Below are 22,913 nucleotides of genomic sequence, written 5' to 3'. Positions count from 1 at the left end.
ATAAAAAACTAACTAAAAATATAAAATAAAACAATATATTATTTAATATTTGACGTTAACTGAAATAAAATTTAAAAGTGGTGTACTAAAAAAACTAAAACTAAACTGGAAATAAAATTGAATAAAATATCATTATGTAATATACTGACACTTACAAAATAAATAATAAAAATGAAAAAATCTGTGTTATAGATAGTTATAGTATTTTAATTTTTGTATTTAATTTTGTCATTAAAAAAACTATAACTAAAACTTTAATTGACAATTTAACAACACCAAAAACTAATAAAAATGATAAAAACAAACCTAAATTATTAACATTTTATTTAAAATTGAAAATGTAAAAAGAAAAAGAAAAAAAAATAAAAAATTAATTTAAACTCTCTCTCTCTATATATGTATCATATTATTATTATTATTATTATTATTATAAATTATTATTATTATAAATATTATTATATTATATTATATTATAATAATATTATATTATAATATAACTTGGAATAAAATCAGCATTAACTTAAGTAACATAAGGTATTTATTTTTTTTTTTTTTTTATTTAATAATATTTTATAATGAAATAAATGAAAAATTGTATAGTTATGTTATCTACCAGCAGGGGCACTGTGCTGAAGCTAACCAGCTAAACTGCCTTAGGGTTTGACGACAACCGATTGGTTGACATCTCGGAGGGCGTGGCTTTGGAGAAAAGGGTGTGGCTGAATGAACTGGGTGTGGTTTAATTCAATTGCTCCTTTGGGATATTAGCATTATGGCTAACCTCTCATTGTTGCTTTTGTATCTTATAGGTCAAGGCCTGAGGAGAGATGTGTTTGCTTGCAGACCAGCACGTACCAGAAAAACACCAGAGATAATGATGTCATGGGATTATTTTCACATTATGCCCGTATGATGTGCGCAGGCCCAAGTGTCTCATCCTGCAGGTAGGCCGAGAGCTCATGAGAACCTACTTACACGAGCTGATTACCACTGCAATCACCACAGATAATCTCCTGAACTCATATCTTCAGCAATTACCCTCACAGCTACTCCAAATGAACACAGATTAGACACAATCATCCCAAAATAGACCTAAGGGTGCAACACAGTTACAAGGAGGTTGTTTGTAAATGCTTTCTTTGGTTTATTGGCTCATAAGAGACCCTTCAGAGACAAACATGTCTCCTGTAAGCAATGTAGCAGGATGCATTGTGTTTTGCCTACTAACGGAGCATCTCATTGAAATGGAGTCTAATATTTTGAATTAGATTTTATTTGTATATTTTTTTATATATTTTAGTTTTTAAATTACTTTTTTACATGTCTACATAGTATTTGTTAGTTTTTATTCATTAGTTTTAGTTTATTTGTGACCCTGGACCACAAAACCAGTCATAAGTAGCACGGGCATATTTGTAGCAATAGCCAAAAATACATTGTCATTTTTTCTTTTATGCCAAAAATCATTACGAAATTACGTAAAGATCATGTTCCATTAAGATATTTTGTAAATTTCCTACCTTAAATATATTAAAATGTAATTTATGATTAGTAATATGCATTGCTAAGAACTTTATTTGGATAAATTTAAAGGTGATTTTCTCAATATTTAAATTTTTTTGCACACTCAGATTCCAGATTTTTAAATATCTCTGCCAAATACTGTCCTATCCTAAAAAAAAAAAAAAAAAAAAAAAAAAAAATGCCATATTTGCCATTTGCCATATTTCAGATGATGTATAAAAATCAGTTTCACAATTGACCATTACGACTGGTTTTCTGGTCCTGAGTCACATTTACTTTCAGTCATTTAGTTTCAAAAATAAATGAGAAATTTTGCCTTGTTAAATGTATTTCAGTTAGTTGCTATATTTTTATTTTATTTTACTTTTTATTTTATTTTATTTTATTTTTAATTAGTTTAAGTTACAATTAGTAACAAAAACAAGAAAAAAAAATTTTTTTGTTTATGGTTTTAGTGTTAGTTAACAGCAACTATAATCACATTTAAATTGAATTTGCCATTAGTGTGTTGCATAGCTAATATTTTATGTGTTAATGTAATATTTTAACAATAATAAATCATATATCTGTCATGCAAACATTTGCTTAAATAATCGGTTTGTTATTTGAATTAAATTTATTTATTTATTTATTTATCAAATATTTATTCTAGTGCTGTGCAATGATTATCATGATTACGTTTTTGTTTGACCATTTGTTTACATAATATATGTGTGTACTGTGTGTGTTTATTATGTATATATAAACACACACATGCATGTATATATTTAAGAAAAATGTTTATATATTAAAAATATGTATGTATAATATTACTTATGTCAATTAAATATATACATGTAAATACATGTGAATATTTTCAAAATATATACTGTATGTGTGTTTTTTTATATATATATATATATAAAAAAAAAAAATATACAAATATATAGGAAAAACTTTTATTTTGGATGCAATTAATCGTGATAAAAAAGTTGCACAGCACTAATTTATCCATTAAGTTTTTAAAAAATATATATATTATTATTATTATTATTTTATTTTTTATTTTTTTTACTGAACATGTCACATTGGATTTTGCTATTATTTATATTCCCTTTAAATAATATATGCAATGCTGAATTTCTGAATTTGGCCAAATGAAGTTAACCTAGAAGACAACATAATGTTTCTGCATACAATTTAGGACATCCCTTGTGTCATATAATAAATTATATTTTTAATTGTTTAATGTTATTCTTATTTAATGCAAAATATTTAATAAGAAATGATATAATTTGCATAACAACTTGAGTTTATTTGACTTAAAAAAAAAAAAAAAAAAAAAAAAAAAAAAAGTTTTTAGTATTTGTCACATGACTTGTGTTTTAATGCCAGCATTTGACGTGATTTTACAGTCTATGATGCTTTAAATTGCTGCCAGCTTACCAGGTTCTGGAACAGAGCTTTAATCTCGGTCACATATCGTTTAACTGTGTCCAAATAGGTTTCCACCTGATCTCCTCAGCCCTGATTGTGATAGCAGACCATGTCGTGATTAAACTGTGGGCCAAAACACGTCAAATCATCCGATCAAAAAACAAACCCACATCCCTACATCATACCTGTGTCTCCACCAAACTCTGACCTCTAACTTATTTAATGTGGTTTCAATCCTGAACAAGTTTCTGAAGAATCCATATGAACTTATTTTAAGGTGTTTTAATGATGTTTAATTATTTAGTTGATCCTTTTTATCCTTTATCCTCATTTCAGTTGTTCTACTTCAAAACGTCAAGTTTAATTCTAAGTGTCAATTGCAAGTAAATTATTATTATTAGTGAAATGCTTGTTATAAATATTAATCAGCACAACTGTTTTCAAAATTGATGAAAAAATCAGAATATTAGAATGATTTCTGAAGGATCGTGTGATGCTGAAGACTGGAGTAATGATGTTGAAAATTCAGTGTTGAAATCACTGGAATAAATTATATTTTAACCCTTTAACTGTCACTCCCATTTTTGAACACAGACATAAAAATGTACTATCCAGACTTAAATTATTATAATTCATAAATGAAAACATTTGTAATATAATTTTGATGTACATTTTCCATGGTAATGCAATGTCTGATTTTAAAATGCCTTTCAAAGGATAAATTTTGAGATTTTAAGTTTTGAACTGATATATAATTTCTTATGATTTCTAAAACATGACAGGGAAAAAGGCAAAGAAGAAAGTCTTTTGTGCCAAAGGTCAGAACTCATGTTATGATGTAGATTTTTTTATGTTGCACTCCTGACAAATTTTAATCTATTATTTTTTCCTACGTAATTTCAAACACAAAAATATGGTAGAATATCTATTTAGGAATTTTAGACTTTTCCAACGATGTATAGTTTGTCATGATTAGATTAGGATTTAATTGTGATATGGTAAAGTAAACCTAGGCGTCCCACAGGGTGGACGGTGACAGTTAAAGGGTTAAAGTATATTAAAATAGATATCTGATCTTTTAAATTGTAATAATATTTCACAATATTGCTGTTTCTACAGCATTTTGAATCAAATAAATGCAACCTTTATGAACAGAAGAGACTTTTCTTTTTTAAAAATATATAAAATCATACTGATCCCACACTTTTGAAAGATAGTGTACATTTTAAATATCCACCAAACTCTGACCTCATCTTATTTGATGAATAAGCTTTAGAAGAATTTATATGAACATACAAACTTATTTTAAGGTGTTTTAATGATGTTTATTTTATTTTTTTATTATTAATTATTTTATCCTTTATCCTTATTTCAGCAATTCAACTTAAAAACATCAAGTTTATTTCAAAGTGCTACTTGCAATTGAATTATTATTAGTGCAGTACTTGTTATAAATATTAATCAGCACAACTGTTTTCAACATTGATGGAAAAAAACAGCATATTAAAACGATTTCTGAAAACAGGAGAAATGATGCTGAAAATTCAGCTTTGATCACAAGAATAAATTACATTTTAAAATATATTCAACTAAAAATGTGGTATTTTAAATTGTAATAATATTTCACAATATTACTGATTTTACTGTGTTTCTAATCAAATAAATGCAGCTTTTATGAACAGAAGAGACTTATTTTAAATATTAAAAATCATACTGATCCCACACTTTTGAATGATAGTGTATATATTAAATATCCACCAAACTCTGATCTGTAATTATTTAAGTTTGTTTTAATCCTGATCTATAGATTTATTTGATGCTGTTTTAAGGTGTGTAAACAAGGACAGAGTGTTACTTTTCATTTTTCTCTTCTGTTGGTCATCATCAGCTGTATGTTGTGCTGCTCATCTCGACCTCTAGATGTCCCTAGAGCGCACCTTGAGTTTCCACCAGGTTACATAAATCTGCCTGATACTTTCCGCAATCTTCTAAATCTGTTTCTCCTTTGAAAGATTAAAGTCAGATGAGTCAAGCCCTTCAGAACCCCATCAAGCAGATAAAGAGGGAATTGTGTCGGCTTTCCGAGTGTCTCTTTCTGAGACGCAGCGAGACTGCGCTTGGTTTAGTCTAATTGCATGACTCAGACTCTAGTATACTCAAGAACTGTGTGGGCAAATCCAGGTTGATGAAGCTTACAAGACAATCAAAATATCCTGCCTGATGTTACAAAACATCTGTCCGCTGGGTGGTCCGATGGACTTGTGTGACTAATGGGAAAATATGTGATAGAAAGAGTTGAAAAGTCTGAAAATGTGTTCTGATTTATTGGGAAATGTTTAGTTATGGTTTATATGATCAGGGAAACAATTTTGTTGTTTGTTTGTTTGTTTGTTTGTTTGTTTTTTTGTAAATAATGAAAATTAATACTTTTAATCAGCATTAAATTGATTAAAAGTGACAGGGAAGACATTTATAATGTTATAGAAGATTTCTGTTTCAAATAAATGCTGTTCTTTTGAACTTTCTATTCATCAAAGTGTCCAAAAAAATCAACAATGACAATAATCAGAAATGTTTCTTGAGCAGCAAATCAGCATATTAGAATGATTTCTGAAGGATCATGTGACACTGAAGACTGGAGTAATGATGCTGAATTTCAGTTTTAATCACAGAAATAAATTACATCTTTAAATATATTCAAATACAAAATGGCTATTTTAATTGTATTAATGAATTTTTTTTTTTTTTTAATTCTGCAGCCTTTGTCAGCATTAAAAAAATATACATACATATATATATGTATGTATGTATGTATGTATGTGTGTGTGTGTGTGTGTGTGTGTGTGTGTGTATAATGTGTATATATTTATTTGAACTGTAAGATTTTAAATGTATTTTTTTTTTTTTTTTTTTAAGTCTCTTCTGCTCACCAAGCCTGCATTTATTTGATCCAAAATACAGCAAAAGCAGTAATAATGTGATTTTTTTTTTTTTACTATTTAAAATAACTGCTTGCTATTTGAATATATTTAAAATTTGTAATTTATTCCTGTGATCAAAGCTAAATTTTCAGCATCATTACTCCAGTCTTCAGTGTCACATGATCCTTCAGAAATCATTCTAAATATATATATTAAAACAGTTTTTTTTTTCAGGATACTCTGATGAATAGAAAGATCCAAAGACCAGCATCTCTCTCTCTCTCTCTCTCTCTCTCTCTCTCTCTCTCTCTCTCTCTATATATATATTTTATTTATTTATTTTTTTTGAGGAAAGAAATTATAGAAATTAATACTTTTATTTATGTTATATTCATCAAAGAAAGCTGAAAAAATTCAGCTGTTTTCAACATAATAATAATACATTTTTTGAGCAGCAAATCAGCATATTAGAATGATTTCTGAAGGATCATGTGACTGAAGTAATGATGCTAAAAAAATCAACTTTGACATCACAAGAATAAATTACATTTTCAAATATGTTCAAATAGAAAGCAGTTATTTTAAATAGTAAAAAATATTTCACATTTTTACTGTTTTTGCTGCACTTTAAATTAAAAAAATGCAGGTTTGGTGAGCAGAAAAGACTTCTTTAAAAAACATTATACTTATTATAACAGTCTCATATTAGCATAATATCATCAGCTGCATGCACAGTGACTAAATTAAGCATGCTTTTACCAAATTTTGAATAAATGTGTCTGTGAGGACCAAAATATAGATTCGGTGTTGAAGGAAAGGTATTTGAAAGCTGCGCGCCGTGACCCAGTTCTCACATCCAGGTTCACGACGTCGAGAATATTACAGAGCAGAAAGGTGAAGTCATGCGAATCAAGCAGTTCATTTGAAAAAAGGCAAAGCATTAAAACTAAACAGTAACTTTGGCGAGCGCAGTAATGATGGAGCAGGGGACAGGCTGAAGCTTGCCTCCGTCTGCCTTTGTTGAACTGTACTGGGGCTTGACAGCAGGAGGAAGTTTGGAGAAAAACTCGAGCTGAATGTTTAATGACAGCATGGAATCTGTTATTCGGAGGAGGAGTGACCTCGAGTTAAAACATGAGAGCCAAAGGAATGTCCCGAACAATTATCTGGCGATATTGAGAGAAAAAAAAGAAGTCTATTGTGATTTCATTCCGCTTTGTTTGGATGTGTGAATAATGAGTCCGACTTTCTCCGGGACAAAAGCTGCGGTAAATTCCCTGTTATGAAACCGGCAGAAAGGCCAAAGGTAAACGCGAGCTGCAATCGCACCAGATGTCTGAAGTCGTGAAGGACCCTTCAGACAAGGGTGACTAAGTTTCCGAGAAAACTCCATCCAGAAGTTTAATTTTCCATCTTTTTTTTTTTTTTTCGAGAGGTTTAAGTATGAAGTCACACCTCTGGCATGTTTTTTAATTGTTGCAGGGGTTAATTGTCCTCTGTAGAAAACCCTGAATCATTTTTGTGTTTGAGCAGGCCTGTTCTGACACGATTATTCTGGCTGCCTACGATCTTTCAGTACGTGGGATGCGGTGCACGCTCAGCCCGAAATGCCTTCGGGATGCGAATTTGCGAGACGGATCGACGCAGCCGAAATATGTAACCGAGGATCAATTATCAGTTGCCCAACGTGTCTCGGCCGCGCATACTTTCTGGAGTTTTGTGGCGAGATTAGAGGGAATCCGTGAATTGCACGTGGCTCCCGGAGCGTCTGACCTCTGTTGCCCCACGGAAGCCGTTTCCATGGCAGCCCCCCACTCACCCGCGCTCCGTCCCGCTGCTGATTGTGAATTCCTGCAAGGTCAGAAAGAGAGAAACTCGTCTGTGCACTTGGTGGAGCGAAATGTGTTGCCGCTCATACAAGAAACTGCTGTGCAGTGATTTAAAGGAATGGGTTACTCACCCTCAGGCCGTCCAAAACGTAGACGAGATCAGATTTGGAAAAATGCAGCATTCCATCACTCGCTCACCAATGGATGTGAATGGGTGCCGTCAGAATGAGAGTCCAGACGGCTGATTAAAAACATCACAGTAATCCACAAGTAATCCACACCACTCCAGTCCACCAGTTAACATCTTGAGAAACCAAAAGATGTGTGTTTGTAAGAAACAAATCCATAGTTAAGACATTTTTAACTTTAAACAAGTCCATAATCCATAATATTGCTTTCTCAAGTGAAAAAGTCAAGCCAAAAGAGTCCAAAACAGCTATAAACATTAGATTTTGATGTAAGAGGACAGCAGAAGATGGAATTTTCACTGGAGGAAGTGTTATTGTGGATTATGGACTCATGGTTCAAGGTTAAAACATCCTAATGATTGATTTGTTTCTTACAAAAACACAGCTTTTTACTTCTCAAGACATTATTTGATGGACTGTAGTGGTGTGGATTACTTTTGATGGAAATGTCACCCTCAGGCCATCTAAAATTTTGACAAGTTCAGATTTGGAAAAATGTAGCATTACATCACTTGCTCACCAATGGATGTGAATGGGTGCCGTCAGAATGGGAGTCCAAACAGCTGATAAAAACATCTCAATAATCCAAAAGTCATCCACACCACTCCAATCCACCAATTAACATCTTGAGAAACCAAAAGCTGTGATTGTGAGAAACAAATCCATAGTTAAGACATTTCTAACTTTAAACAAGTCCATAATCCATAATACTGCTTTCTCCAGGGAAAAAAGGAGAGTCAACGGTTCGAAGTTAAAACATCCTAACAATGTATTTGTTTCTTACAAACACACAGTTTTTACACACAGCCTCAAGACATCAATTGATGGACTGGAGTGGAGTGGATTATTGTGATGTTTTTTATCAGCTGTTTGGACTCTCATTCTGACGGCACCCATTCACTGCAGTGGATCCATTGGTGAGCAAGTCATGTAACGCTACATTTCTCCAAATCTGATGAAGAAACAACCTCATCTACATCTACATTTTTAGCAAAAGTAATCCACACCACCCCAGTCCATCAATTAATGTCTTGAGAAGTAAAAAGTAAAAAGCATTCATCATTAGGATCATTGTTGTTAAAATATGTGGCTATAATCCATAATTTTTTTGCTGTCATCTTACATCAAAATCTAATGTTTATAGCTGTTTTGGCTTGACCTTTTCACCGGAGAAAGCAATATTATGGATTATGGATTCATATTTCAGTCAGAGGTAATGGTTTAAAAAATGTCTTAATTATGGATTTGTTTCTTACAAACACAGTTTTTCGCTTTACAAGATGTTAACTGATAGACTGGAGTGGTGTGGATTACTTTTGCTGAAAAAGTACTCACCCTCAGGCCTTCCAAAATGTAGACGAGATCAGATTTGGAAAAAAAAGTAGCATTACATCACTCGCTCACCAATGGATGTGAATGGGTGCCATCAGAATGAGAGTCCAAACAGCTGATTAAAAACATTTCACAATAATCCACACCACTCCAGTCTATCAGTTAACATCTTTCAAAGCAAAAAGTTTTTTTTTTTCTTTTACTTCTGACTCAAATATGAGAAATATGCTTTCTCCAGAGAAAAAGTCAAGCCAAAACAGTACAAAACGGCTATAAACATTAGATTTTGATATGAAAGGACAGTAGAAGATGGACTTTCTCACTGGAGGAAGTGTTATTAAGGATTATGGACTCATATTTTAACAGTTTGAAGTTAAAACATCCTAATGATGGATTTGTTTCTTACAAACACACAGCTTTTTATTTCTCAAGACATTAATTGATGGACTGGAGTGATGTGGATTACTTTGGCTGAAAATATACTCACCCTCAGGCCATCCAAGATGTAGGTAAGTTTGTTTTTTCGTCACATTTGGAGAAATGTAGCTTTGAATGCTCAATGAATGGGTGCCGTCAGAATGAGAGTCCAAACAGCTGATGAAAACATCACAATAATCCACACCACTCCAGTCCATCAATTAATGTCTTGAGAAGCAGTAGCTGTGTGTTTGTAAGACACAAATCCGTCATTTGGGTGTTTTAACTTCAAACTGTCACTTCAGGACAAAATATAAGCCCATATTCTGCTGTCCTCTCAATAAAAATGTAGTGTTTATAGCTGTTTTGTACTGTTTGGGCTTGACTTTTTCACTGGAGAAAGCAATATTATGGATTATGGACTCGTATGTTAGTCAGAAGTAATGGTGTCAAGTTAAAAAAAAAGAAATGATGGACTTCTCTCTTAGAAACACAGCTTTTTACTTCATAAGATGTTAATTGATGGACTGGAGTGGTGTTTATTACTTGTGGATTATTGAGATGTTTTTATAAGATGTTTGGACTTTCATTCTGACAGCACCCATTCGCTGCAATTGATTCATTGGTGAGTAATGTAATGCTCATCTACATCTTGGATGGCCTTAGTGACTCCATTTTCAGCAAAGTTTAATTTTTGGGTGAACTGTTCCTTTAAAATTGTTCTTCCGACTTTATTGTTTAACCGTTAAAACTGAACAAATCGAATTAAAATTCAAAATCCTTTTAAAATAATAGAGAGAAATGAGGTACCACTCCTGCAAGGTCTGAAAGACCTTGTACTAACATTTTAAACTTCAAATAAACAACATTAAGTGAAAATAAGACTAATAAATGACTGTATGATGTTGGAGAAATTTGTTTTATTTAGCTGTTCCTTAATGCATGAAGACATTCACAGCATGATAATAAAAAAATATGAAAAACAGCCGTTTAGAAATAAACATATGCAAAAATGACGTCGGGTTTTTTCTTTTTCCACATTTACCAGTTAAAAGCGTGTTTGCCGTTTTTTAGTACGCTTTCTTGTGTTCTTACATTTAAATAATTAGCGAACGCATTAACCGCACAATTAAAGTTTTGCATTTTATTATTTCTAGAACTTTTCAATTCTTTTAAATTGACCAATTAAAGAACCATTGACTAACAATTAGAGAAAGAGAAAGAGAGAGAGAGAGAGAGCAACGCGCTGTTGTGCATCTCTCCTCCCCCTTCCTTCCCCTCTCTCTCTCTCTCTCTCTCTCTCTTTCTCTCTCTCTCTCTGTCTGTGTCTCCTGCAGGACTGAAGATCATGAGCGCTCAACTCGACCGTGTTTCTCCTCCTGATCTCCGCGCACACAATCTCCGCAAGACCAAGAAATAAAACGCACACACACACACTCTCTCTCTCTCTCTCTCTCTCTCTCTCTCATCCAACAGACGCTCCGTGTTCCAGCGCCGGGAATAAAGCTTGGTCATCCACGTTTGGACTCAAAGTCTCGCAATTGTCCGCTTTGGTTTTATTTGCCCCCTCAAGGTGTTTAATATGATGTTCATTGCTGTCCTGATGCGCGCTGGCTTTGGATTATTCAGCGTCGCTCTGATCGCCTTTGTCCAGCAGCCAGCCGGCGCTTCTGCCAGCAGAAACCCGCAAGGTAAGTTTCCCTTTTCACCCTCCACATGATATGTACCTTTTGGCTGAGGAATGACTCCGGGAAAAAATAACTGTTTGATGATTCGTGCTCAGTAAGAACAACTTAGGGGACGCAGTTTTCCCCAAACAGCGCTCAAGTAGACTTAAACAGGTATTTTTAACATCTTTGAATTGTTTATACCGTGCAGGTGTGTTTATTAGAACGTGTGGAGAATTTCGTGATAGATTTATTTGCTCACTGACAGCAATAATGATGCACCTAACTGTAAAACATACCGCATTTTAACAACTTTTGCTAGATGTTCAAGAAAGCAGTCCTGCCTGCCAGAGTCAGTACGTTTTTGCTCACTGCACATGCATGGTGTCAAATGTTTGGAAAAAAGCAGATATTTAGAAATTAGGCGGTGTCAGCCATGGGACAAGTCCTTAGAATGGCTCTAAAATGAAATGATTTTGAGTTCAGTCTCTAGATGTGTAGTGTAGAAATGGGGGTTTCACAGAAATGCTGTAGAAGAACCATTTTTGCTTCCCTAAAGAACCTTCAGTGAACTATTTTGTTAAGAACTGTATAAAGAACGTTTTAATATTCTAAAGAACACTTGGTGCAACGTAAAGATTCCATGGATCGCTGATGCCAGTAAAGAACATTTACTGAGTGTAGAATGAATCATTCAAGAGTCCAGAGGGCAGTGCCTGGTTGCAACAAACTTCTAAAGTTAAGACAAATCTTAGTTATAATTAAAAACAAATGATTACTAACGTTTTTCTTAACTTAAGGGGTTTGTCGCAATCGTCTGCAGTTCCTTCTTAAGCATCTGTAGAATAAAGCAGTTTAGAGTTCACAGGTTCGTGCACCTCTGGAACACCTCTACAATGGTATGATCTAGTATCTAAATGAAGCATCTCTAAATTACATCATTTCTGACTGTTGCTTTGAAAGTGTTTAGTGATGGCATAAAGATCCAAAACCCATAGAACTCAAATTCCAGGCACTTTATTTCCCCTGCCCATCTAAAATAAAAGCTTGAATTTGAATAAATTGCTTGGGAATTAAATGACGTGTGTTTTCAAAGAACAAAGAGCAATGCAATATGCCTGTTTGTGGGCAGGTTAGTAATGTAGTGAGTTATGTCAACATTTGGCTGTAAAAGTACACTTCAAAGTAAAGGTTCTTCATATGCATTGATTGTTCCATAAAGAATATTCCAATGCACAAAAGGTTCTTTAGATTATAAAAATGCACTGTGAAAGTTCAAAATGGTGATGTCATAGAATAACCATTTTTGGTTCTCCAGATAACCAAACCTTTTTCTTAGTATTAAGAAGATTTTGGTAATCTAAAGAACCTTTTTCATAGTCTTCAAAATAAAGGTTCTTTACACTCTTAAAAATAAAGGCTCCAACTGGGTGTTTTTGTGGTGATGCCATAGAAGAACCATTTTGGTTCCCCAAAGAACCTTCCAGGTTCCATGGATGTTCAAGGTTCTTCACGGAACCATTGATGCTAATAAAGAACCTTTATTTCTAAGAGTGTATTGGCATATATGGTTCCACGAAGAACCTTTAACATCCATGGAATCTTTCATTCTTTAGTTTATTAAAATACTCTTCACACTAAGAATACATGAGAACTGTTTACTGAAAGGTTCTTTTGGGAACCCAAAAAGTTCTATGGCTTCTATGGCATTACTGTGAAAGCACACTTTTGGAACCTTTATTTTAAAGAGTGTAACAAACCTTTTGTGCAACAAAAAGATTCCATAAATGTTAAAGGTTCTTAATGGAATCATGGAATCATAAATCATAATTTTGTTTTTATTTGAATTTTTTTTTTTTTTTTTTTTTTTTATATAAAGAACTGTTTACTGAAAGGTTTTTTTTTGGGGGGGGGGGACCCAAAATGTTCTTCTATGGCATCACATTTTGCAGTCAACATTTTGTGCTATAAAAAGATTCAATGAATGTTAAAGGTTCTTCATGGAACCATAAATGCCAATAAAGAACCTTTTTCATTTTTAGAATGGTTATTTTTAGAACTGTTCACTGAAAGGTTCTTTGAGGGGCCAAAATGATCTTTTATTGCATCACTATGAAAAAGGTTCCAAAAGTGTGTTATTTTTAAGTGTTAATGAATTCCATGAATGTTAAAGGCTCTTCATGGGACCATAAATGCAATTAAGAACCTTTTATTTTTAAAATGGTGTTTTTAAAAACTGTTCACTGAAAGGTTCTTTGAGTAACCAAAATGTTCTTCTATGGCATCACTGTTAAAACCACTGTTGGAACATTTATTTTTAAGAGTGCAATCAATATTTTCCACAGTGAAAACATTCCATGAGTGTTAACGATTTTTCATGGAACCATAAATGGCAAAGAAGAACCTTTTTATTTTTAAAATGTTCTTTTTAGAACTGTTCACTGAGGTTCTTTGAGGAACCAAAATGTTCTTCTATGACATCACTATGAAAACACCCTTTTGGAACCATTATTTTTAAGAGTGCAATCAACATTTTGTGCAATGGAAAGATGCAATGAATTTTGGAACCATAAATGCCAATACAAAAAAAAAAAAAAAAAAAAACTTTCAATTTTTTAAATGTTTTTTTTTTTAAGAACTGTTCACTGAAAGGTTTTTGAGGAACCAAAATGTTCTTCTGTGGCATTAGACTGCAATCAACATTTGGTGTAATGAAAAGATTCAATGAATGCTACCGCTTCTTTATGGAACCATAAATGCCAATAAAGAACTTTGTTCTTTTGGAAACCCAAAATGTTCTTCTGTGGCATTACTGTGAAAATGCTTGTTGGAACATTTATTTTTAAAAGTGCAATCAACATTTTGTGCAGATTCAATGAATGTTAAATGTTCTTCATGGAACCATAAAATAAAGAACCTTTTTATTTTTAAAATGGTTCTTTTAAGAACTGTTCACTGAAAGGTTCTTTGAAGAACCAAAATGTTCTTCTATGGCATTAGAGTGCAATCACTTTGTACAGTGAAAAGATTCAGTGAATGTTGAAGGTTCTTCATGGAACCATAAATGCCAATATAGAATCTTTTTTTATTTTTTAAATGGTTCTTCTAAGAAAAAATGTTCTTTGAGGAACCAAAATGTTTCTTGTTCTTTTGGAATTTTTACTTTTCAAAAAGTGATGGAACCTTTCCATTGCATTGCAGGTTCTTTTCATTCCTCAATTAAATTCCTCAAACTAAAAAAATGCTTTTTAAGAACTATTTATTGAAAGGCTCTTTAAGAAACCAATAACGACTATGTAGAACAGCTCTGAAATGAGGTGTTTTAAGGGTCTCTAGAACACCATCAGAATGAAGACGTCTCAGGTCCAGAAGGGCAGAGCTCTAGATCCCAGCTGAGCCCTCATTCACCTCCATTCCCCATCACTCACCGACATGCTCTCCGCACAAACAAATGTCAACAAATGGCGACTCCCGGGGCTCGATCCATGCCGACCACATGTTGCTCAGTTCCATATGTGGCCGAGAGCTGGAAAACAGTCTCAAGGAGGCCATTTAAAGGTATTTAGCACCATAAAGTCAACTATTTGACGTTCACCTGTGACTCTTAAGGCGGGCGCTAAACCGCTGGGTATTTAGCACGCTTTTGCATGAGGACGGGAGGAATGGATGTTACGTTTCGTTTCGTTTCGTTTGGAGGTCACGGCTAATGGGTTGTTACGCAAGTGATGTCAGCAGTCACTCATGTACGCATGTGCACGTCTGGTATGTGTGCATTTACGTTTAGTGATGCTCTTAAGGTTTCCTTTTCCTGTCGCGCTGACGGGACGGCCGAGAGAAAGAGACAGAGAAGGGGAGCAACGGGAGGGAGGGGGTTGGGGGTTGTTTTGCATCTTGGGTGGTCTGTTTCCCATTGTGGGAAAACTCAATATTTACATTTTGTAATTAGAACTACTTTCACTCTTTCATTTTCCACAACAAGGATTTACGCACATCTTACAGGGGAAGGTGGCAGCGTCAGGCCTAATGACCTGCACCTGTTCGTCACCGCCGGACGCTCAGGTCAGCGCTGGATGTGCGCATGTGTGTTTGGGATGATGTTGCGGAAATGTTTGGGGTCGTTTATGAAAGCTGTTCTGTTTTTTGAGTCTTGTGCTCCAGATGTGATAGCAGAGCTGTTGAGTTTGAGGTAACGCACTGAAATCTGTCATAGCAGAGTGTTTCATTGTTTATTTCGCTATTTCTTTTGCTCATTTTTTTTGTTGCTCTCCCTTTTTCATTGCCTATTTTGTGTCCTGTCAGATTTATTTCTTTCTTGGTTTGATCTTCCTTTTGCTTTTTGTAATTTTCTGTAACTTGTTCACCAATTATTTTTCTTTCTTCCTTTGCTTTTTGCTCTTTCATGCTTTTCTTTTCATGCTTCTTTGCTCTTTTTTTTTCCTTCTTTTGCTCTCTTTTTGCTCTTTATTTCAGTTGGTTTATTTCACTTTTTAAAATTCTTTATTGTAATGTAACGTCTTTTTATTGTTGCACAGTTGTTTTTCTCTCGTTTTTATGTTCATTCTTCATTCTCGCTTCTGTCTTCATTAGTTGATGCATTACTTTTGTTGCCGTATTTATTAATCTTTAATAAATAACTGTTCTTTGTTAGTTCGTGGTAGCTCCTCTTAAGTTCCTCTTAATAATGTGTTAGTAAATGTTTAAATGAACTTAATTAGTTCATGTGAATTAATGTAACAAATGGAAATGAGTTTTTGTCTCTGGACATGAGTGTTTTGTCTGTCAAACGCATCAGTAGCGTATAAAACCGACAGTGAGTGATTAAAGGGTGTCGTTTGTCAGGTCAGTATTTATTAAACGCAGATGTTCACCATGAGCGTCTTTGTCCTTCGTCAGCGTCACCATAATTGCAGGTTACCAGCACCGTGAAATGATCATGATTCATTATAATAATCATAATTCCGAGTAAATGGGATAAAGAGGCTTTTAAAAACCCATGTGTAATAAATGACTTGGCGAAAAAAGTAAACCCTGATGTTACAGGAGGAGAACGGCTCGGTTTAGCTTTTCGCTCTCCTGGCCCGGAGCTGCTGGCTAACAGTGCCAAGGCAACCGGCGGTGAGGATGTGACATGCCGCAGCGGTGTGTGTGTTGATGTAACCTCTAGTCCGTCTCCCCGTTCACCCCGAGGCAAAACCCCTGCCGGGCAGACCCTGCTGGACAGCTCCAGTGTGGGAAATACACATTTCCCCTGAATAGCAGGAGCCCGGGAAGGAGGGGAGAGCAGCGGAGGCCTGCCGGGGAGGGGTGGCGTGACAGCGGTTTGGGGGTTTGTTTGCTTTGTGTTGCCTTTCACTCAATGAAGTTGGAGTATTCTTTTGTGAGTCTGGAGCAATGGCCTTGTCAGAGGCGGGGACGGATGAGCTCTCGCCGCTTCGATTTAGAGAATATCTGGAAGCGAACAACCTTGTATGAAAGAGAAAATTGAGAATGGGGTCTCTTTAATCTGCATTTTTAGCATGTTGTGAGATTAAAGATAATGGAGAGTTTTGCTTAAGTTTCATGCTTCTCAGATGTTCCTCTTGGGATAAAAGTCTTTCCAAAGATTTTGGAAAGTATTTTAATGTCTCAACTTTGCAAAAAATATTAAGATTTTAGTAATATCTCACATGTTTCTTCTAGACTTCAAATTAAATGAAAGGAAATTAACACTTGGTTCATCTCGAATGTTTCACTTGAGGTAAAAAGCCTTCATAAGTGACTCCTTAGAAATTTGAGGACATTTAATGTCTCAAACTGTGCTTCAATCAAAGGTGATCACTATGAACTTCAAATCTTTATCATAAAATCCTAACAAAAACAGATGACCAGAGCATGCATTTGCATGGAACTTCTTCGTTTTCACCAAGACTGTCATTAGATTAAATGGAGAGAAAATTGAGACTTAAGTTTCATGCTTCTCAGATGTTTCTTATGTCTCAAACTGTGCTCTAATTTCACAAAATGTAATCCGACGTAATTTCAATATAAACTTTGAATGTTTATCATAAAATTCTCTACAAAACAAATGATCTGAGTATGGATTTGGACAGAAAATCATTAAGATTTTAGTAATATCTCAAATGTTTCTTCTAGACTCTCAATACATTATATGGAAGGAAAACAAAGGTTATTGAGCTTCTCAAACATTTCTCTTAAGGGGAAAAAAAGCATCTCCTTAGGAGTTTAAGAGGACATTTAATGTCTCAGACTGTGCTCCAATTTGGCAAAATCGAAAATCAAAGGTGACTTTACTATAAACTTCAATTGTTTATCATAAAATTCTAACAAAAACAGATGATCTGAGCGTGCATTTGCATGGGGAAAAAAACAAACACTTGAGATCTCTATAATATCTCAGTTTTCACCAAGACTGTCATTAGATTAAATGGAGAGAAAATTGAGACTTAAGTTTCATGCTTCTCAGATGTTTCTTATGAGGAAAAAGACCCCATATGTGTCTCTTTAGGAATTTCAGAGGACATTTTAATGTCTCAAACTGTGCTCTAATTTCACAAAATGTAATAAGATGTATTTTCAATATAAACTTCGAATGTTTATCATAAAAGTTTTACACAAAACAAATGAACAAATGATGATTTGGACAGAAAATCATTAAGATTTTAATAGTATCTCAAATGTTTCTTTTAGACTCTCAATATATTATATGGAAGGAAAACAAGGGTGTTTGAGCTTTTCAGACACTTCTCTTAAGGGGGAAAAGCCTTCATAAGTATCTCCTTAGGAGTTTCAGAGGACCTTTAATGTCTCAAACTTTGCTTCGATTTGCCAAAATCAAACATTTAGCATTAAATTCTCACAAATACAAATGATCTGAGCATGCATTTGGATGAAAAACACTGAGATCTCTATAATATCTCAATTATTTCTCCAAGACTGCCTTTGACTCACGTTTCATGCTTCTCAGATGTTTCTCTTGAGGAAAAAGCCCCCATATGTGTCTCCTTAAGAGTTTCAGAGGACATTTTAATGTCTCAAACTGTGCACTAATTTGCTGAAATCTGAAATCAAAGGTGATTATTACTATGAACGTCAAAAATTTATCATAAAATTCTCACAAAAACAGATGATCTGAGCATGCATTTGGATGGAAAAAGACACTGAGATCTCTATAATATCTCAATTGTTTCACCAAGACTGTCATGAGATTAAATAGTGAGAAAATGTAGACTCATTCTCTTGAGGAAGAAGACCTGACATGTATCAAAAATCTATAATCACAGGTAAATTCAGTATGAACTTAATCATTAAAGTTTCCCAAAACAAATGATCTAAGCATGTATTTAGACAGGAAAAAACATTGAGATCTCAATAATATCACAAATGTTTCTTCTAGACTCCAAATATATTGAATGGAGGGGAAATGAAGACTTTTCAGCTTCATGATTTTCAGATGTTTCTCTTAAGATAAAGATATGCGTCTCCTTAAGATTTTGGAAAGTATTTTAATGTCTCAACTGTACTAAAAATATTGAGATTTTACTAATATCTCACGTTTCTTCTAGACTCCAAATTAAATGTATGTTTCTCTTGAGGTAAAAAAAACCTTCATAGGCGTCTCCTTAGGAGTTTTAGAGGACATTTAATGTCTTGAACTGTGCTGGGCAAAATCTAAAATGAAAGATGATTTTACTATGAACTTCAATTGTTTGTCATAGAATTCTAACAAAAATAGATGATCTGAGCATGCATTTGCATGGGGAAAAAAAAACTGAGATCTCTATAATATCTCAGTTTTCACCAAGACTGTCATTAGATTAAATGGAGAGAAAATTGAGACTTAAGTTTCATGCTTCTCAGATGTTTCTTATGAGTAAAAAAAAAAGACCCCATATGTGTCTCTCTAGGAATTTCAGAGGACATTTTAATGTCTCAAACTGTGCTCTAATTTCACAAAATGTAATCAGTTGTAATTTCAATATAAACTTCGAATGTTTATCATAAAAGTTTTACACAAAACAAATGAACAAATGATGATGTGGACAGAAAATCATTAAGATTTTAGTAATATCTCAAATGTTTCTTTTAGACATAAAATTCCCCCAAAACAAATGATCTGAGCATGCATTTAAACATAAAAAACAATATCGCAAATGTTTCTTCAAGACTCCCAATATATTGAAAGGAGGGGAAATGAAGACTTTTCAGTTTCATGGTTCTCAGATGTTTCTCTTGAGGAAAAAGCCCACATGTGTGTCTCCTTAAGAGTTTTAGAGGACATTTTAATGTCTCAAACTAAAATCAAAAATCAAAGAGATTTTACTATGAACTTCAAATGTTTATCATAAAATTCTCCCAAAACAAATGATCTAAGCATGCATTTGGAAAGAAAAAACACTGAGATCTCAGTATTATCTTAGATGTTTATCAATATATGAAATGAAAGGAAAATGAATACTTCTGAGTTTCATGCTTTTCAGATGTTTGTCTTGAAGGGGAAAAAGCCTTCATAAGTGCCTCCTAAGGAGTTTCAGAGGACATTTAATCTCCCAAACTGTGCTCAAATTAGACAAAATGTAAAATCAAAGGTAATTTTAATACAATCTTCTAAACAAATAATCTGAGCATGCATTTGGATGGAAAAACACTCAGATCTATATAATCTCATTTATTTCTCCAAGACTGCCATGAAATTAAATAGAGAAAAGTAAAATTTCAAATTTCATGCTTTTCAAATGTTTCTGTTCAGGAAAAAGCCCCCATATGTGTCCCCTTAGGAGTTTCAGAGGACATTTTAATGTTTCAAACTGTGCTCCAATTTGCCAAATCTAAAATCAAAGATAATTTTACTGTGAACTTCAAATGTTTATCATTAAATTCTTAGGATGGGGAAAGAAACACTGAGATCACTATAATATCTCAATAGTTTTGTAAAGACTGCCATGAGATTAAATAGAGAGAACTTTTTCTCTCGAGGAAAAAGAAATCACATGTGTCTACTTAAGATTTTCAGAGGACTTTTCAATGTTGCAAACTTTGCCAAGACACCAAAATCTATAATCAAAAGCAATTTCCGTATGACCATTTATCATGAAATTCTCCCAAAACAAATGATCTGGGCTTCTAGACTCCCAATATATTGAATTTTGAGTTTTATGCTTCTCAGATGTTTCTCTTAAGGGGAAAAAGCCTTCATAAATGTCTCCTTAGGAGTTTCAGAGGACATTGAATGTCTCACACTCTGCTCAAAATTTAAAATAAAAGGTCATTTCAATACAATCATTAATCGTTCAGCATTAAATTCATACAAAAACAGATGATTTGAGCATGCATTTGGATGGAAAAACACTGAGATCTCTATAATATCTCAATTATTTCTCCAAGACTGCCACAAGATTAAATAGAGAGAAAAGTGAAGACTCAAGTTTAATGCTTCTCAGATGTTTCTCTTGAGGAAAAACCCTAACCCCATATGTGTATTTTAAAGATTTTCAGAGGATATTTTAATGTTTCAAACTGTGCTCATATTTGCCAGGACACCAAAATCTATAATCAAAAGAAATTACACCATGAACATTTATCATGAATTGCTCCCAAAACCAAATGATCTATGCATGCATTTGGACATGTCTCCTCTAGAGTTTCGCTGGAGGTTTTAATGTCTCGAATTGTGGTCATTTTTTGGGATCCCCAAAATCTGTAATTAAATGTAATTTCACTAAATCTATAAACATTTATCATCGAATTCTTCAAAAAAACAACTTATCCAAGTTGAAAGAAAAAAAAAAAAAACACTGAGAATTTAATATCTCAGCTGTTTCTCCTAAACAGTAATGAAATTAAAATGACAGCAAATGAAAACTTTTTCTGCTTCCCAAAATTTCCTCCTGATTAAAAAAAAAAAAACTTTACAGTACATTCAAAAGTCAGAGGTCTCAGTATTTCACATTAAAACATCTGTGTGGCTATCTCTCTGTGTCAACTATATTTTTATGACACCAATTTTTACTTCTTTCTTTCAGAAGCACCTCAGGCAAAGTTAATTTTAGTACAAACTTTTAGCTAATAACAACTGTTCCATTAAATCTCCTGTGCAATGGCAGAAACCTGTCAAAACTAATTTCCACTTTAAGAAATGAGAATATGGTGGCTCTTACGAGGTATTTTATGTATAGCTGTTTTGTTGTACATTTGGTGATGTTTTATCGTGTTTATTTCATGGATATTTCCCCAGTTGTTGTTGTTTTTTTTTTTTTTTTAAACAGTTCCTCTCTGGACTTAGTGCACGTCTTTCTCACAAATGTCTCGCTTTCTCTCCATTTAACCCACAATCCAGAAAATCTCTCACCAGTTTTCCTCCTTTATTTTTGTCCCAAAGTGGAGTGTGCATTTTTGAGGCAAGAGTTGAAGCATTTATAGTCGGCCACATGGCGAAATATGTTTACTGTTCAGTCTGATTTGAAGTGTGCAAAACCCAAAACGAGTTTGCCACTGCGAGAGTTTCGTGAAGCCTACAGATAAGACGGATCAAACTTGTGTTTGTCCTTAGAAAGAAAAGTACTATGGCATAGAGTTTTGCGACATCAAAACCCAGAACATTAATTCACTGTAGAGTCTCTTGAGATTTTCCTATGCACTCTTAAAAATAAAGGTGCTTCACAATGCCATAGAAGAACCTTTTTTGTCTAAATGGTTCCATAAAGAACCTTTAACATCTGAAGAACCTTTCTGTTTCACAAAAGGTTCTTTGTGGTGAAAGAAGGTTCTTCAGATTATAAAATGGTAAGACAGAGATGGTTCTTTAAAGAAAAAATGGTATCAGTGTGAAGAAGCTTTTAAAGGACCTTTATTTTTAAGAGTGTTGGTTGTAAATGTTTTTTTCTTCAATTTATGAATAAAACATGGTCTTGTGGTAAATTTCAATTCTCAATTCTTGGATGTTCCACTCTTTAAACGTAAAGTACACACACCCATACCAAAAACACAAATTTTGAAGTTTTGTTTATTTTTATTTTTAAGAATGTAATTCAAGATGAGTTTGTTTCTTAATCAGATTTGGAGAAATGTAGCATTACATCAGTTGCTCAGCAATGGATTCTCTGCAGTAAATGGGTGCCGTCAGAATGAGAGCCCAAACAGCTGATAACAATAATCCACAAGTAATCCACACCACTCCAGTCCATCAATCAACATCTTGTGAAGTGAAAAGCTGCATGTTTGTATTAAGATGTTTTTAACAGTCGCAATCTATAACATTCTCTTCACCAGTGAAAAGTTTGAATCAGGAGAGAAATATGCAAAGATAAAGCACTGTTTACAAGCCAAAACAGTCCTAAACAAATATGTGGGTGGATTTTGATGTGACAACAGATGGAGTTTTTCCACTGGAGGAAACATTATGGATTCATATCTTAGTCAGAAGTGACAATGTAAAGTTTATCATGTGCCTTGATGGATTTGTTTCTTAGAAACATGCAGCTTTTGGTTTCTCAAGAGGTTAATTGATGGATTGGAGTGGTGTGGATTACTTGTGGGTTAATGTGACGTATCAGCTGTTTGGATTCTCATTTTGACAGCACCCATTTACTACAGAGGATCCATTGGTGATGCTACACTTTTCAT

The 22,913-nt window shown here is 33.8% G+C and overlaps 1 protein-coding gene across 2 annotated transcripts in view; it reads left to right on the top strand.

The window, feature by feature from the left end:
* Window positions 1-804: 804 nt before the first annotated feature.
* Window positions 805-22,913, top strand: part of scube3 (signal peptide, CUB domain, EGF-like 3) — a 151,692-nt gene continuing 129,583 nt past the window's right edge. Inside the window, exons 1-2 of one of the 2 annotated variants that reach the window (XM_051096811.1) lie at window positions 805-944; window positions 11,104-11,318. In XM_051096811.1, the coding sequence (XP_050952768.1) occupies window positions 11,210-11,318 (109 nt within the window). In that variant the 5' untranslated portion in view covers window positions 805-944; window positions 11,104-11,209. Of the gene's footprint in view, window positions 945-10,955; window positions 11,319-22,913 lie in introns of those variants that run through there. The other variant, XM_051096812.1, reaches the window with a different exon arrangement.

The sequence above is a fragment of the Labeo rohita genome, chromosome 23 (genome assembly GCF_022985175.1).
Source record: "Labeo rohita strain BAU-BD-2019 chromosome 23, IGBB_LRoh.1.0, whole genome shotgun sequence".
Taxonomy (NCBI): Eukaryota; Metazoa; Chordata; class Actinopteri; order Cypriniformes; family Cyprinidae; genus Labeo; species Labeo rohita.
Note: the sequence above shows the minus strand (reverse complement) of the source record. Positions and strands in the feature narration are given on the sequence as shown.